This window comes from Phasianus colchicus, chromosome 2 (genome assembly GCF_987193195.1).
Source record: "Phasianus colchicus chromosome 2, bPhaCol1.hap1.1, whole genome shotgun sequence".
Classification (NCBI taxonomy): domain Eukaryota; kingdom Metazoa; phylum Chordata; class Aves; order Galliformes; family Phasianidae; genus Phasianus; species Phasianus colchicus.
Window position 1 is genome coordinate 110,108,128 of NC_143437.1, and position 18,261 is coordinate 110,126,388.

The 18,261-nt window shown below is 42.6% G+C and overlaps 1 protein-coding gene across 2 annotated transcripts in view; it reads left to right on the forward strand.

Annotated features, from left to right (window-relative positions):
- CD2AP (CD2 associated protein) overlaps positions 1–18,261 on the forward strand; it is a 65,202-nt gene that overhangs the window by 31,761 nt on the left and 15,180 nt on the right. For both annotated transcript variants that reach the window (XM_031604921.2, XM_031604922.2), the window contains exons 3-8: positions 4,614–4,767; positions 7,464–7,564; positions 9,902–10,022; positions 11,001–11,185; positions 14,652–14,760; positions 17,551–17,642. In XM_031604921.2, the coding sequence (XP_031460781.1) occupies positions 4,614–4,767; positions 7,464–7,564; positions 9,902–10,022; positions 11,001–11,185; positions 14,652–14,760; positions 17,551–17,642 (762 nt within the window). The remainder of the gene's footprint in view (positions 1–4,613; positions 4,768–7,463; positions 7,565–9,901; positions 10,023–11,000; positions 11,186–14,651; positions 14,761–17,550; positions 17,643–18,261) is intronic.

The following is an 18,261-nucleotide window of genomic DNA, read 5'->3' on the forward strand; positions in this document are numbered from 1 at the left end:
GTAAGTATTGCAGCTATCATAGAGTTATTAATAAATGTTTGAATCAATTAGTGTCCATTTTCAGTGATCCCAATTGATATATGTCTTGTTTAGAAATGATTTGTAAAATCTCAAAGTGTCCAAAAGGTCAGAATGGTTACAGTGATCATAGAATATAGCATGGCCTGGGTTGAAAAGGACCACAATGCTCATCTAGCTTTAAACCCCTGCTATGTGCAGGGTCACCAACCACCAGACCAGGCTGCCCAGAGCCACATGCAGCCTTGGATGCTGAGGATGAAATCGCTGGAAGCGGTGGGTGCTGTGTATGTTGAGAGCATCCTGATGTGTGCCTTTGGAAATGGATTTAGAGCAGTCTCCTGCTGGAGAAATTATGTGAGATACAGGTTTGTGGTATGGTGGTATGCAGTTGTGGAAAACAGGGATTCCTGAATTTGCTTTACCTTGATGAGATTTTAATGCCCTGGGGTGGGATAATTAATGCTTCAGTTCCTTGTTGGCAATAACAGAATCTTTGCTTTACAGGGATATTCTGAAGGTTAGTAGGTTAAATATTGAAACAGCAGTTGCTGACCTATCCATGCTCTACTTACCAGCCCCTTCGATCATCTTGTCTGGACTGGATTTCTCACTGTCTGCTGCAGTGATGGGCTCTTGTGTGCTGGTTGTTCCTCCCCGCATTGCAAAGCAGCTTTCGATGACACTGTGCTCACAGTGTGCTCCCTGATTCACCCATGGCCGTCACTGCCCACCCTTGGATTCGAGTGTCGCTGACATCCCGTTTTTTACTGTTCATGGCAGAGCTTCTCCCATGGTTTTGTAGCTGCCTGCCCCTGTTCTTACCCCATAATCATCTTGGTCTTTCCCCTGCATCCTCTTTCCTTTGCTGTGTCCCCCATTTCACAAAGTGCATGCAGTTACATCTTGTGAAATGCTGTGCAAAGTGCAGCATTAGTGTGAACAGGGAATGGACTCCTTAGTGGTGAGTGTTCTAGAAAGTTTAACTCGTGTGTCCAGCCTGCTGCCTTGCCTGGGCTGCACTGGGGGAACAGGGGTTGTCTTGGGCCACATCTACGTAGGTTGCACTGAAAGTAATGCCTCTAGTTTATTTCCATGGAAACTACAGCAGATACAAAGAGCACAACAACACTGATAGTGCACATAGTCAGCTACTAAGTGCTGTTTTTAAATATGGTCACCACCATGAGCTGTGTGTTTTCACCAGCAGTGAATCAGAACCTGTATGCTGCATTCACTGGGAGGGGGGGGGGGGGGAGAAAGCATCAGTGAATGTCAGTGGGTGCCATTCTTTCCGCATGCAGGAGTTCAGTTCCACTTCATTGCTCCATCCGCACTCCCATGGCAGACACCATTGTGCCAGCCTGCCCCCTGCTGCCATCTGTCACACAGCAACAACATGGAATGGAATACTGGTGGGAAGGCTCAACTCTACTGCCATCCCACCAACATCTACCTTTGACACTATGAGCCAACATCATAAAATGAGAGGCATTGCTTTTGGAGCAGCCTTCCTAAACTATGTGATGTACTTAGCACGTTTATGTAACACAGTTTAATTGAATCAAAATATTTTTTATCAAAAAAAAAAAGGGAGGCAGCAAAACCACAAAACTAGTGGGGTGTTTGACTAACGCCTCAGCCTGGTTTGATGGCAGTGGCTGCTATTTGTAGTGAGGTCTCAAGGTGTTTGTCAGAGATTTTTGATGAAATTTTACTCTTCCTGCATCTCATCCTTGAAAATAATCGCTCACAAATGCGTGCACTGCCAAAAAGTGATGTCTTTGTTTGGAATGCATACTTCAATACAGAATCACAGGGGTTGGAAAGGACCTCAAGAGGTCACTGAGCCCAACCCCCAGCTACAGCAGTACCTACAGCAGGTCGTGCAGGTGGGCATCCAGGTGGGTGTTTAATGGGAGGTGGTCACATTGCTCTCTTTTTTGGAGTCTTTCTGTTTCACTTGGAAGATGGAATCTGTGCAAAACTTGGGATCTTAAAGGCAGAATTCTCTGAGCATGAGGGAGAGCAGATGCAGGATGACTTGGCTGTTTGCTGAAAAGCATCCTTATGGAAATGAGTGAGAGGAAAAACTGTGCTGTTGGTAATCTGTCCTTCTGGGAAGTCGGAAGGTGCCCAGAACTGTTAGTTGTGAAGTTCATGATGTGCTTAAAAGCACCAGCAGCTTTCCAGACCTGTTCTGGTTTCCATCTGGACAGCAGCAGTAAGGAGCTTTCAGGATTTTAATGTTCCAGAAAGCAGCAGAGCTGTGTCCTGGTGGATACGTTTCCTGTACTTTCATCCATGCATATTAGTATGTAGTATGTAGTATTATATATATTATAGTCTTAAAGCTCTTGTTTGTGTGTTCAGATGATATTAATGAGTATATATGTATTTTTTTCATTGTTTTGAAATATGAATATATGAATAAGAATAATGTTTGAATATTATAACATTCATAATATATGGATATATGATTATATGAATATGAAGGTTATGGAATGGGTAATTTTGGGAGCCATCATGGGCCAGTTAAAGATCAACCAGGGGATCAGGCCCAGTCAGCCTGGGTTTATGTGCGGTAGATCCTGTCTGACAAACCTGATTTCATTCTATGATGAGGTGATCTGCTAGTGGATGAAGGTGAGGCTGTTGATGTGCTCTACCTGGACTTCAGAAAGGCCTTTGGCACCGTCCCCCACAGCATTCTCATGGAAAAGCTGGCTGCCACGGTTTGCATGGGCGTACGTTCTGCTGGTGAAACACTGGCTGGATGGCTGGGCCCAAAGAGCTGCGGTCAGTGGAGTTAAATCCAGTTGGCAACCCAGAGCGGTGTCCCCCAGGGTTTGGTACTGGGGCTGCTTTTATTTAACATCTTCATTAACGATCTTGATGAGGGGATTGAGTGCACCCTCAGTAAATTTGCAGACGCCACCAAGTTGAGGGAGTGCTGCTCTGCCTGAGGCAGGAGAGGCACTACAGAGGAGCTGGATTGATGGACCAAGGTAAAGTGGGCTTGCTGGTGCTTTGTCAGGGTGGCGTGCCAGTGGATCTCTGAGGAGCCATCTTGGTACCAGCTTTGTTCTGCATCCACAGTGATGTGCAGAGAGGATCTCACCGTGGAAACCTCCATTTTCTGCATCTTGTTACAGTCTTAAATAGTTAAACGTTGTGCTGATGGTGGGGAGCTGAGTGGTGAAAAGCTGGTAGATGAGCATGAAGTTGGTAAATGCCACCATCTTCTATCTGGCCCTGATAGAAGAAAAAGTAACCTGTGCTGTGTCTGTAGGAAAATCTTAGCTGGGGTGAGCACTGGCTTGTGAACATTTGGCATTGTGACTTCCAGTTCTCTAAAATCCTTAACTGAGTGAAGTGGCAGCTTGCAGGCGGACAGGATCTCGTGAGGAAGGCTGCTGAGCAGGGGGAATAGAAAGATGGTCACGGGGATGGAGCAGCTGCCTCGTGACATCGGAGCTGCCAAGGCAGGGACTGCAGCTGCTAGGATAAAGCTGAGGGGATGTGATCCAGGTTCTCATGGCTTTGGAGGCAGTGCTCAACTAAAGGAGGAGCACTCGTGGGGAGTGGGAGGTGTCAGCTTAAAGCAGCTGGTAGGAGGGGATTCTTCATGTTAGCTGAGGGTGTCTGTTGTTTATCACCAGGGCAGGATCACGGGCTGAGAAAGGGATTAGATTTGTCTGCAGACATCAAAGGGACTGAAGGAACGGACCTTCATAACGAAACCCCTATGGGCGATCAGGAGATCTGGGAGGGCAGACAGCAGAAAGTGCCTGAGATTGCATGCTGGCTGTCTCTAAATAGCATCTCAGACTGCTGCTGTTGGGAGCTGTGCTCTGACCAGAGCACTGACCTGACTGATGGGTCTCTTGTGCTCAGAGCATTCATTCACTTTTCGGTAGAGTCTCGTGAAATGAGCTGATGTGTTGGAATGGCTGCTTAGTCAGGGGCTTTTCTGTCAGGAACTGATTCTTCCTTGCTTATAGGTGTCTGTTCCTATTGCTACATTCTTTCTAAATTGAAATGTTAACTGTTTCCTGTTAATTCCAGTGGTATCAGCAAAATGTCTGTTGTTCTCTGCGTGTTACTTTCTTTTCCTTTTTGTGGCAGTATCCTTACATCCTGTCAGTAACCAACTTCTGAGCTTTGAGTCAGAGATGATGACATAATGCAGCTTTATGTACGTGAACGTTGTTTAATCAACTCACTACATTGTGGTTCTGTCATTGAGTTCATATTTGTATTTTGTTCTTAGTTTCCAGTATGAACTAAAAACTTGTGGTCTGAGACTCCCGAAGTTGCTTTTCCAAGGGTTGGAGTTGATGGCTAAAATGCTGCCCTTGTTTCTGAATTTTCTTGGCACGTAACTTACCCAGCTCCTAATGTGCTCGTATGCAAGGGTCATGTTTATAAAGGCCTTTAGTACTTTTAGATGCAGAATGCCATGGTTTTTGAGTATAGTACATCATTAGACACCAAATGGTAAGTGTGGGAAATCTCTTAGAGTACCTCACTAAAAACACTGACCTCTTGGGTAATTTCAATGGCCTCTCAATCCTTTAAATCTCTTGTTTCAGGAAGTTAAGAAGGATACAGAGCCTAAGGATGATGCCCTGCCACTCAGAAGGGAGAAATCTGGCAATGTAGCAAGCCTTGTGCAGCGTATTTGCACCTATGGGCTTCCAGCAGGAGGAATTCAGCCTCATCCACCGTCCAAAAGCTTCAAAAAGAGTACGTAGTGTTTAGTGTTCTTTCAATTGCATAAGCTGCTGATGAGTATTTTTTAATGAACGTTAATTATTTAATGCCTGACTCAGTTTTAAGAATGTGCTGGAGACATAGGAGCCCAAGCTTTTTATTCTAAGCCAGACTGTGCTGGTAGATGATATAGTTTTCTTAATGGTAGTAGGGATGAATTCTTACAGGAGCAGAATTTAGACCCTTCCAAATCCCAGAGAATATTGCTGTGCTATTTTGATGAGCGTAGAAGGCAATGAAAAGTCACTGTTGCTATTGAACTTCATGTGAGCTCGGTTCTTATTGTAATGTATCCAAATGAGAACTGAAAGCCTGTTCCTGGTAATTAAAAATTTTTGTGTGGTCACTTTTACCTAGATAAGTTTTGCTACAAATTCAAGGCTGTTTGATGAGGAAATACTTTCTAGTTCAGGTTCCTCTTACTGGGAAGTTTCTGCTAGTAGGAAACAACATGGAGTTAGTGGAGTATAGGAAAAAGTAGTGATCTTCCTTTGGTTGTAACTGGAACCACTAGGATGGTCAGGAGTGCAGATTGGTGCCTTCATGTTTGTAGTTTCTATGTTGTAATGCCAGTGGTTAAATCAAAGTACCTAAAAACTGGAGAAAACTGTACCAGGCAGGGATTGCAGGTATTTATAATTCTACAAGGGCTGCTCTGAAATGTTGGCCCTCGACATCAGAGGTGGATATTGGTGGGATGGCCGTAGAGGCTGAGCTGTGAGTGGGAAGTCTTGGCTCCCACTGTACATCAGCCTCTGGGCAATGTTTCTTTCTGTTAGTTTGGTGCATTTATTCAGGGAATAAATACTGAAGGTGTGCTTTGCTGTGCTACCAAGTGCTACGTTTGGTTTGCCCTGCACAGAACAAACACAGGGTAAAACAGATTGCTTTGAAAATGGGCAGAACAATGTGGTGGCTGCCAGCCCGATGTGTGAGGCTGGGTTCTGCTTCCTGAGCTGCTCAGGGAGCTTCCCAGGTCAGCCTGGCAATTAGCACAGCTGGAAGGCAGTATTTTGAGAATGGATTGCAGGCGAGGGAGAGTTCTAGATGTGAAATACACCTGCTTTTTTCTTAGATTAAGTAGCATTACAATGTGAAAAAGAAAGCTGAAATCAAATGGCTACAAGGCCATACTTCATATACTTTTAATTGACCATTTTTAGTATCAAGTAATCTCATTCAAAGAAGGAACCCTGGAAACATAGTAGGGGGGTAGTAGGGGCCTATAAATGTTTATTTCAGTTTCTACTAAGGTAATAATTTTGGGCTGATGAGTTGAAAGAAAGGTGTATAACATGACCAATTATGTTATTAGAAATTAGCCCATGAGCTTCATGTTCTCATTTCCTGATTTTTTTTGCTCTCTAGAGCTGAAGCTGTACACCAGTACTGAAGTCCTCAGTTTGCTGATCCCTATCAGATGCTGCTGTGTTACTCAGTGTCTGGTTTGCTCTGTACTGAGAGCACTGCATGTTGACAGTCTTCTGATCTTCTGAGGTCAGACTTTCAGCTCTCCTGTAATAAATTATGGAATCATAGAATTGTTCAGGTTGGAAAAGACCTCAAAGATCATCAAGTCCAACCACAACTTAACCATACTACCCTAAATCTAACAACCCTCTGCTAAATAAAGCAGCTTGGCAGGCAGTATCTGCTCATATAAGGGAGTATAGAAATACTGGTACAGGGTCCTGTCAGCACTTGGGGAAATAACGTGGTTTTATACCAAGCAGGTATGTTGGATCATTGCTGCTGGTGACAGTTGCCTTCAGAAGCATGCTGGCTGTTCTGGGTGAGGGCTCAAGGCACAGCCTTCTGTTTGAAGGCAAAAAGCATAAACCCTGAGAGCACAGCAGCACTGCAGCATACTTGCAGCATGGCGGGGTGATGGTGGGCTCCACCTCTGGCTGGAGGGGGTGTTAGAAGCCACTTCAGCTCCTTCCCCCATTAGGATGTCATTTTGTTATTTTAATGCCTGAAATGTTTTAATTATTTGTGGTAAACATCTACAGATAGCTACTTTTTAAAATTTTGCCTCTGTGAAACCCTGCTCATTAATGCTTTAGCTTGATTTCTTCACTCTACTTGCACTGGGAAAAGAATGGTTTTTGTATGCAAAAATATATTTAGGTTTCTGAAATGTGAGCCAAGCAGTTCCTCAGATGTGAAGTTAGTGAGATCTCTGCTACAGGGCAGAAAGCAAAAGCTGCCATTGGCACTTGAGCACGGAGAAGAGCACAGCGTTGGCCACTTCCTTCAGGACTGCTGAAGGACAGGAGGCTCAAACCTGCAGACTTGTTTCAAAACAAGTGCTAATGCTGCAACCAGCAGTCATTTTTGTGGATTTCACTCAGGAAATAGTTTGAAATTCATAGTAATGGGGGCATCTCTGACTTGCTTGTGTCAACATGCTTTTTTGTAGCATGTTAGCAGCTGTCTGTGTAGTATTTGCCCATCTGTAACTAGCAGTGTGAGGTGCTTGGTTGTTTTCAAGCTGCATCAAAGGTATAGCGTGTTAGGCTGAAATGACAAAAACTGGAAAAACAGAAGCATATTTCATAGCTGTTGGGGGTGGCTTACAAGTGTTCTTGTCACATCTGGCCCTCAGGAGCTGAGGAATAAGTGCCTTTATTTCTAAGTGTTGTTGTTTCTCCATTTCCCTCCGTCAGAGCCCAGGAAGCGGCAGTGCAAGGTGCTCTTCGAGTACCTCCCGCAGAACGAAGATGAGCTGGAGCTCAAGGTGGGGGATGTGATTGACATCAGTGAGGAGGTGAGCTGTGTTACAGGGCTGCTTTCTTCTTCGTGTGGCCAAAAGCGACTTTTAAATTTCATCTAATTGTTAATTGCAAGAATGTTGGAAATATAGCACTTAAAGCAGTGTATTAGAAGGTAAAGCACTGAGGAGTTCTTTCTCCCAGGTTCTCGTCCTGAATCAAAAAATACTGGAAGTCTAGGGGGGAAGTATTTGGTGTTCTCAGCAATAGACCTTTTTTTAGCTTGGAGAAGGGAAGGCTGCAGGGTGACCTCATTGTGGCCTTCCAGTACTTGAAGGGAACATATAAACAGGAGGGAGTACAACTGTAATGAGGGTGGGTAGTGATAGGACAAGGGGGAATGGGATCCCAGTGCTTGCCGGGAGTGACTTTTCCATTCTCTTGGTAAGGACGTAGTTATGCTCCCAGATGCATTTGCACCATTGAGTTCTACCATTTGTTCTGTTAGCTTTGAATGAAGATAGCAGTCACTGTTAGCTTAAGCAAGTGTCTTGGTAAACCTGCTCACTAAAATCAGTGTCACAAATCCCATTGTGGGCATTTTGTAAAGGGGTGTTCCTGGATAAACTATTTAGCTTAATTTGTGGAAGCTGCTAGTTAAAGCAGTCATGGCTTCATAGCTGCTTAGGAACTGTTTTCTGGGGACATGCTCTGCTTTCATTTTTCTGTCGTTGCTTGTTTCCTGTGCCCTTGCTAATCCCTTTCCCACACCTTAGGCAGCTTTCAATGAAGAGCAAATTCTCCCAAGGCTGTGTGCTAACAGAGTACTGTGAAGATAGCTGGCCTAGCAAAATGCTTGTCCAGTAATCAATCTCTCAGAATGGGTGCTCAGAACGCACCTGCTTATTTGAAATCAGTAACAAAAAAAGGATTCAAAAGTATGTCTGTGAAGCCTCTTGAGATTCATTTATATGGATTGGTTTTTTTTTTTTGTCATAACCTTTCTGTGTGTATACTTTACATGTAAATGCAGTACAGTTTCCATATTCATATCATAGAATCATAGAATGGCCTGGGTTGCAAAGGCCCACAGTTCTCGTCCAGTTCCAACCCCCTGCTGTGTGCAGGGTCACCAACCAGCAGCCCAGGCTGCCCAGAGCCACATCCAGCACAGTTCTCAGTGATTGAATTGTATTCAGTTGCTCTGATGAGCTGATGTGTAACTTTGGCAACTGTTCCAAGAAAAGGAAAGTTAAACTTCTACTCAATTCCTAATAGGCAGAAAAATATTGCAGCTCCCTCCTCCTGGCCCTCCTCTGGTCCCACATCCTGTCCTATTGATGGTGAGCTGAAGACTGGAGGTAGATGGCTTCAGAAATGACCTGACTAGCATCAAGGAGGGCTGACTATAAGGCTCAGGAACAGGGAAGAGCTGTGTGCAGTATGGTTGATTAACCAGGGTTTTCTGTTATCAGAACTTGTGAGCTATGCATGCAAGGCACATGCACAGAGGATAGTTCTGTGATTTCTCCAAACCTTTTCTTCCTCCTTTGTATCTTTTCCTCCATTCTTGCTAGGTACAGAACCAGTGTGCTTGTTGTATGTGCACAGCCTTCACTGTTGGATCTTTAAAAAAGAATTCAGACCAGCAAAGTTGTTTGTCATTTTTTCCCTTTTGCTCAGAAGTCTGAGTGCTGTCCTGTTACAGAAATAACTTGGTGGAATTAATAGAAAGTACTGATGTGTATCCCAGAGCAGTGCCTCCTTCCTGTGGAAATGATGCCCTGTAGTAGGATTTTGAAATGCAAGATGTCCTGAAATGGTCATTTCTAGTGTTAGCATCCAAAAAGGTTTATCTTCAATCAAAATACAGGTTTCAACAGATGTAAAGCCAGAGGAAATCAGACTGATGGGAATGGAAGGTACAGACTGGCAGCAAAACTGCATAGAAATCTCTTTAGGAAGCCAACTGCTAGTTGACTTTATTTCACAAACAGCGCAGTCTTTTTTCTTCTCCTGTTAAATAAATAATTCCTGATATTGTATCTGTTCTCGGGGAAGGTGATGAACGTTTTGCTGTTCTGGATTATGTGACATAGGACTAATCTCATGGTAGGATCGTTGCTGTAGAGGTGGAAGTGACAGTAAATGATTTATTTGCTCTCATTTTGGTGACTGTTTCTATATGTTTGGTATGCTATTTTATTATTTTTAAGGTGAGCCATGGTCATTTGATGTTTCCCAAAATTGTTCATAGTGTTTTAGAAGTGAAGTGTGAATGCAATGGATAAGCATTTCTTAAATTGCTTAGATTGCTATAATTAAACATTGCAGTGATGGTTACATTTAAATCTCCTTTTTTTCTTAGTAATATGCAAACTATTTCCATGCAGGTAGAGGAAGGCTGGTGGAGTGGAACACTGAATGGCAAGTCGGGGTTGTTTCCTTCTAACTTTGTGAAAGAGTTGGAACTGGCGGACGATGGAGAAACACAAGATGCTCTGGATGATGCAGGTGGTGTTTTGTTCTGTCCTAAACTCTTAGCAAAGTCATTTTAAATCTCAGGTGTAATTTGGAGCATTGTGGTTGTACAACCTTATATTTGATTCTAAGAATAAAATCTTTTTGATGTACCATCTGAGAAATACAAAAATGGACACTGGGTCAGAGCTTGATCTGTTTGTAAGGCAGTTTAAAATTGAGCTGTTCCCCTGTGGCTGAGTAGCTGAGGTGGAAGCAGACTGTCTGTAGCTGTTACTTGGTCTGTTGTCTTGAAACTCTACTTCAGAGGTGTTATGTTCAGAGGCATTATGGAAATGGCATGCCTGCAAATATTGGTTTGTAGGAGTGTGAGTAAATGCTGTCCCTTATATCTGAAAGCTGGAACAAAATTGTGAACGCTTTTGTTATCTACCAGGGAACAATTTCAAACAGCTTTATTTGATTTAAATGTTGAACATGTGATAATAGTACTTTAATAACATTAAACTGTTTACATAAATTCACAAAGAGATTGTTTGGGTTATTTTTTAGTACTTGTTTTGAGCAATAGCAAAGCTGCTGTTGGTTCCTGGAGAGACATCAGTCTCTAGAAGTGCATCAGTTTGCTTTGCTATGGCTGTTGAAACACAGCAGTCTTTGAGGTCATTAATAATCTTTATTGATTCTAGCTTTCAGCAGCTATAGCTGTGCTGCACGTTCACAAAAATTAACAGAAAAGATAACAGACTGTGGAACACTGATTATATTTGAAATGGCAAGAAATATTAATGGGCTAACAACTTAGTTGTCAGAATACTGAATATAACGTTGGCATCATTTCAAATGGACTTATGTTCAATGTACAACTGGAACAGAATGTGAGGGATTACAGCTGTAGGAAACTTTGCAAGAGCAATTCACACAGCTGTTTCTCTTCTGTTTTTCCCTCTGAAGAGTAAAGATATTTTCAGCTATTAAAACAACTTTTTTTTCTTTTTTTTTTCCTATCAGAGCCTGTTTTCAGTGGTCCTACCTCACCTGTGGCCTCTCCTGGGAATGAAAGTGAACCTGGATCTGGACCAGCACAGCCAAAGAAAATTCGAGGCGTTGGGTTTGGAGATATCTTTAAAGAAGGCTCTGTTAAGCTTAAGACAAGATTATCCAGTAATGAATCAGAGGATAAAAAGCAAGATAAGGTTTGTAGTGCTTCATAGTCTTTTTTTAAATACAGGAAACCCCATAAAGGAGGAAAAAAAATAACCTGACATCTGAAGAACAAATACTGTATTGGTGTTGTCTGTTATAAAATTTGTCAGTATTGTTCAATAATCAGACTGTAATCCTCTGAGGGGTACCATGGAAAAGGAAAGAGTGGAGTTTTACCTCTAAAACAAAGCAAAAAACCCCCAAACTTCTGAGAGTTATATCACCAAATCATAAAAAGGCCAGGATTGCAAAGGCCCACAGTGCTCACCCAGTTCCAACCCCCTGCTGTGTGCAGGTCGCCAACCAGCAGCCCAGGCTGCCCAGAGCCACATCCAGCCTGGCCTTGAATATCCACTGTGGAGGCAAACAGTTCTATTCAAATGTTTTGACATTAAAAAAACAAAACAAAAAAAGCAGACAGGGAAAATCAAGCTAATGTGAAAACTGTGCTTTAAAAACCTGGTGGTTTAGGACATAATAGGTGTTCCAACACATCTAACACATCTGGCAGGACAAGAGGAAATGGTTTGATGTTGAGAGAGGGAAGATTGAGGTTGGATGTCAGGGGGAAGTTGTTTGCTGTGAGAGTGGTGAGGTGCTGAACAGTTGCCCAGAGAGGCTGTGGATGCCCCGTCCATCCCTGGAGGTGTTGAAGGCCAGGTTGGATGGGGCCCTGGGCAGCCTGGGCTGCTGTGAAATGTGGAGGTTGGTGGCCCTGCATTGGTGGGGGGTTGGAGCTTCGTGATCCTTGAGGTCCCTTCCAACCCAAACCATCCTGTGATCCACAGCAGTCTCTGGTAATTCTTTTCTCTGTAACTGACGTTGTGTAGTCTGGGGCTGGACTGCTGAGTTTCTTCAAGGATTATCGTTTTGTGGTTTTCCTTCAGTGTTGTGGTGGATGTTGAGAGATAGTACTGAGGATGGTGCATTGTTACTAGCAGAAGTGTCCTGCAGTGATTTCTGCCTGATTTTTGGCTTCATTGATGTTGCCATAAGCTGCAGATTGTGCAAGTCTGAAAAGCACTTTTTAACAATGTTGCATCCTCTTTCACTTGCTTTTCCCCTTTTTTGAGTAGGTGGTGAAAGGGGTAGTTCTCCACACCTAACTTAATGCTGAGGAGATACTACACACATCACATTATATACTTAACTTCAGTTCTGTTGTGATGAACCCAAGGGAGCACTTACCTCTACAAGCACAGCACAGTGCTTATAGCTGCATAGTGTACACAAAGAACTTTTGTATGGGTTTTTGCTTTTGATATTTGAGGTAATGTAGTATTTCAGTTTTTATTCAAGTGATCAATTCAAGACAGCTTCTACAACCTTTGTAAAAATTCATATGTATACATATTATCTGTGTTATGACTATTAATGCTGCTTTTGGAAAAGGCAGTCCTGTCTGATTTGCTTTCTTCTGCCTGCCCAGAAATAACTGCAGTGGTGCAGAGCAGGGAGAGAAAGGAGGGCAGGCAGAGGAGGGACAGGCACTTCTAATATGTTGGCCTTTCTGCCACACACCTTCTTGGTAGCAGTGCTACAAGAGATGCTCATCCAACTGTAACACTGTGTGCATCCTCTTTTCTTCTGGGTTTTGTGAAATTCTGAGGTGGTTCAGAAAACTGAAGTTACCAATGTGCTGTTTGTGCTCTGGGGGTTGCAAGGCCCGAGGGAAGGCACATTATTCTGCATTCCCTTCAGGCTTTGTCTCCTCAAATAGGAATCCATGGGAATTGCTCCACCTTTGTGTAAATGTTGTCAGAATTTCAGCTTGTAACTCTGTTTGCTTGGACTGTTCATGGTTGCTTTTTGAAAGGCAACTTTCCCTACTTTCTAGCTTATAACTTGGGAGTGGGAGATCTTACCTAAAATATACATTCAATTGATAAGAAATCTGCTAAGCTGTTTTGGGCTGTGTTATTTGACTACATGAACGCTGAAATGCATTGGTGCTTTATTTTGTTCTTTGCCTTGTTTTTGTTGTTATGAGCTGTTTCTCAGAAGATGGGAAATGAAGTGAGAAAGCAGTTTCTCATAGCTTAGAGGCAATAAAATAAACAGTTGAGTTTTGCATTTAATATTCCACTTACACTTGTTGCCAAAGTCATCCCAAAGGCAGACGTGCCTGGAGGAGAACATGAAGAGCCACGCAGAGATAATTCTCACGAAGGCTTTGCAAAAATGGATGGTTTCTGCAGATTTCTGCTCAACTCACTTTGGATTTCAATGGAGGGGGACTGGATGGGTATTCTCCATCTTTATGCCAGCAAGGGAAAAAAGGCAGTCAGAAGATTGTAGAGCAGAGAAGGCTTTTTTCCAGGGACTGCTCAGCACAGGCAGACTGAGCACTCTGAGCACATCAGATGTTTGTGCCTTTCAGTTAGCTTCAGCCTCCTGCATGGGTTTGGGTTATTTATACCCTGTCTGCCTAAACTTCCTCTCACACTTCTAATTACATCTCATTTTGGAAAGAGGGAAGTTAGGGAATATTCCATACTGGACTTGTTTAATGTCATAGGTGGGTTATTTTAGTGCTTCCTTTAGGGAGTGAAGTAAATTGCGTGAGCGCTCTCAGAATGTCCCAGATGGCCATAGATAGCTTATTGTATGGCATGTCAGAGGTATCCAGCACACAGCCATCAGCTGTGTTTGAGGAGAGGAACTCTGGTCTCTCTGGTAAGTCTGCAAAGCTTAATTGTAAATAGCAAGGCATAGGGTAAGTAAAGGCAGTGGGATTTTTCACATCGGTAGCACCACAACCACTAGGGTTGCTCAGGTTTGCACTGACTGTAAGATATTCTGTTTGTGGCTCTTATGGCTATGAAAAAATGAATGCAATTGAAGCTGAGTCTTCCCAACATCTCAGTATATGTCATGCAGACTGGAACAGTTACTTTGGCTCGATCTTCACTCTGAGACTTCATACCCAAGCATCTTGTGGTGCAAGAGAAAATGTCTGTCGGATGGTTATCTATTTGGTTGTGTTCTGTGCATTGCTGAGAGCAAAGGGAAGTTAGGGTAGACTTTCATATGCTCTTATGTCTGTGGCAGTAGTTTCAAAACAAATCAACTCTTCAGCTGAGATGGTGTATGGCTACTGAAGATTCCTGCTGTATCCCAGTGCCAAGTAAATACGGTCAGTGAGTTACTGTCAGCAGAGCTGTTAAATGACTACTTCTGTTCTGGGGCTACAAGAGGCAGTTTCAGTTATAGAACAGTAACATTTGGGAAGATTGAAATACCACTGCAGAAGTATATATGGCAGCATAGTTTCCAGTTCGAAAGCTGTGCTTTTCAAACCCTGCTGCTATACCCAAACCCTTACTGCAGTTACTGTTACAGCTACTGCATTAAGTTCTTAATGGAGAATCTTGGTGAATGTTTTGGAGGTCATAACTCACACCATCTCAGCTTATAATGAGCTTCTGTTAACAAGGCTCTCCTTGGTTCCTACAGCCATCAGCTAACCATCCTCCTGGCACAAAGCTCGCTCATTTTCCTCGCGTAACAAAAATGGAAAACTCGTCAGAAGTACCGAAGTCAGAAGCTGAAGGCAAACCAAAAGGTGAGGCGAATGGAAACACAGCTGTTATGTGGTGGCTTTATGTGGGGGAAGTATTTGGATTTCAAACCAGATTATTTTTTTTCCTGTTTAAAATCTTGTAGTTCTGTGTGTCTTTTTTTGCGCATTATGTTCTTTGCCTTGGAGGAGTTACACAAATGTGGACGTGTCTGAAGGAGTTCTTGCTCACATTTTGGCAGAAAATTAATTGAAAACATTTGCAAGCAAGAAAACAAGGCTAGGATTTTCAGTTGGCATTCATTTGCTGTGTTACCATACTTGAACTGGCTTCCATTTTGACTAGATCTTAGCAGCCAGCTGGGATGCTGGAGTGAGCAGGCCCTAAACTTGGTTTCTGGCCCAGGTCACAGGAGAGGCTGTAGGGGTAGGGTTTACAGTGCAGTTGCTGGTTTGTGTGCTGTCATAGATGTATGCTGAGTTTCTTGCATCAGAAAACATAATATTTATGTTCTGTTGAAATCTGTTCTCCAGATAGTCCAGTTCCTTTGGATTTCTGTTTATAATAATAATAACAAAAGTTGCCTCTAAGAATTGATGCCTTCATTGAAGAACCAAATTGCATAGTTTATGTCTAGAGGGATGCTTTTTTTTTTTCTTTCAGCCAACACAAAGCCTCTTCTGGGAGTGTCAGCCCCAGAGAGAAAACTGACTTCAGTTAGGACAAGAGGGAATGGTTTTAAAGTGAGACAGGGGAGGTTTAGGTTGGATATGAGGAGGAAGTTGTTCAGGCAGAGGGTGGTGAGGCACTGGAACAGGTTGCCCAAGGAGGCTGTGGATGCCCCATCCCTGCAGGCATTCAAGGCCAGGCTGGATGTGGCTCTGGGCAGCCTGGGCTGCTGGTTGGCGACCTGCACACAGCAGGGGTTGGGACTGGAGGAGCACTGTGGGCCTTTGCAACCCAGGCCATTCTATGGTTCTATGCAATGTGTGGACAGCCTGGTTCCAAATAAAGATGTTTTTTCAACTGTTGTATTGGAATTTCAAGTATATTTTTATGCAGAAATCAGTTATTTTGGTGTAAGTGGGTTATAGAGTACATAATTAGCAGAATTAAGCAAACAACAGGCCATTGGCTTTTTGCCTGCATTTGGGGATTGTGTAATCAGGCAGAACAGAGCACTTGGATTGGCAGAGATGTTAGTAAGAGCCCTGCCTTATCTGTATCTCTGACAGTGTGCAAAGTGCCTGGCTGTGTGAGCCGTCCATGGCTTTCTGTGCTGGATGGCGTGCTGAGGATGGCTGTTTGATGGAGGGGGGTCAGAGCAGTTAGCTGTTAAGTTTTGTTGTTGCAAAACTTCTATCAAAATAAATCTGTGTTTTGTGTGTTGACTCTCATGCTATGAGAGCTGTGAGATGCTGGAACCCAGCAGAGGGGCTGTGGATGCCCCGTCCATCCCTGGAGGTGTTCAAGGCCAGGTTGGATGGGGCCCTGGGAGTGTTAAGTGTGATAGTTATAAATGTTACAGGAGAACATTAGTAGGTAATATCTATAGACACCAGTTAATAATATCTTGTAACCTTTGAACAAAAGCTTGGTATTCTTTCTTAGTGTTTTTATTTGGATACAGACCATGGTATAGTTACGTGATCCTCAGTTTTGAGAGAGTTAAAAATAACCTGTGTTCAACATGTTCACAGCTGAACAGAGAGCTCTTAAAAATGTTTAGACTGCTGTGCTCTGCTATTTCTGAGAAGCCTGTTGTGGCCTCTGGGGCAAATATGTAAAATAACATTTTGATTAAAAAATAAGATAGAAATCACTATTTGCCTCCCCCTTTTCCCCCAGTATGTTTGAGTACAACATCTGGGATTCCTGCTGCTGTACACACAGTCCTCAGTCATTGGAACGGACAAAATTTAGTCAGTATTCATAATTAAGAGGGAGTCCAAAGTTCAGATTCATTAGTTTGTAATAATGAAATGTAATGCAAAAAGTGCTTTCCAATTAAGACTTCTATGTTATTATGTTTTGGCCTTCCTTGCATTATTTTTATTCTAGCATAGGAAAGGAAAACAGATCTTCTGTCTGTTTGAACTGAAATAGTTTTCTCTATTTCAGGTGGGTACATTATTGTAGTGTATCAGATGGGAAGAAAGGATCAATCCTCCTAATACCAGAGAGGCTGTGACTGTCAGAGCTGGTTGTTCAGACGAGCTCTGGTTTCTGGTGGTTACAGCCAAGCAATTCCTTTGCTTCAACGACTTGTTTTGACTGCAGAACTTCAGCAAATGCACTGCTTGGGTATTTGAAATATCTGCAATTGGGAGTCACTATAAAACAATCGAATGTATTTAATTAGGCTTGCAGATGTTGAATTTATGATAATTTTGAGGTTTTAAGGGATTATAAACTGTGCATATGCTACTCATAGGTACTACAGCAAAACAATTTTTTTGTTTGAAGCAGCAGAATTGAGTGTGTTGTGTGTGTATATATATGTATATATAGATGGATGGATAGATACATCTGGTGAAGACAGAATATATTGCATAGTCTATGATGTTACAATTCTAAGTGAGTAGTCTGTTGTGGATAAAAAGGCTGCAGGTCTTTACCCATCAGTGAAGACCTACCTCCCTTACATTCTGCTGTGATCTTGTTTTCCTCCTGACATGAATGACACAGTGAGTAAAGTAGTGCTGGATGGCTGCTGTAGAAGAGAAGAGTGATTACAGTATGAATATTGAGCTCTCCTTTCAAACAGCAGGAATGAGCTGTTAGGACTTTGGTCCCCATGGTATGCAATGTCATGATGTGTTGCTTTGTTTCAGCCAAGGAATATTGCAGGACAATATTTCCCCATGAAGGCGTAAATGATGAACTGAGTTTTAAAGAAGGAGAGATTATTCAAATTATCAGTAAGGTAAGATGTTCAGTTTCCTGTAACCACTTATTGCTTTTGTAAGTTTTACACTGTTAAGTAAACTATGAAGTATGTGACAGGGGAGTATTATTGGGCTGGATAAAATACTTGGTAAAATATTTGAGTAGCTTTATGTATTAATGCACATTGTTCTGCTAGACACCAACCAAAGCCTCCATCCCATAAGATCATACAATGGATTTCCATGCTACAGTTCTTTTTTTGTTATTGTTTTTCTTCTATCTTAACTTGCCTATTTTTTCATCAGAAGGGCAGTTTTACTTACTTCCTGCCTTTCAGACCAATAAACCTGATCATTCACATCAGAATTACTTTTATTTAGTAGAATTGTGTGCAATTCCAACTGCATAAAGTATTGACTGAACAAGTTTCCAGTCAAGGAAGATGAGAACATTGTCTGCTGTGTGCTTGATCATAGCTGGTTTTGTTCTCTTCTTCCACTTGCTGATCCTGTCTTCCCTTGAATGTACAGTACCATTTTGTGCTTTTTAGAAAACCAAGTGGCCAAATCTAGTCAGATCTGGAGCTGTTTCCCCTGGCTGAGGTAGCCATAGCATTCTTCTTCTGAATGCAGTATTTTGAAAAAGGATCTCCAGGA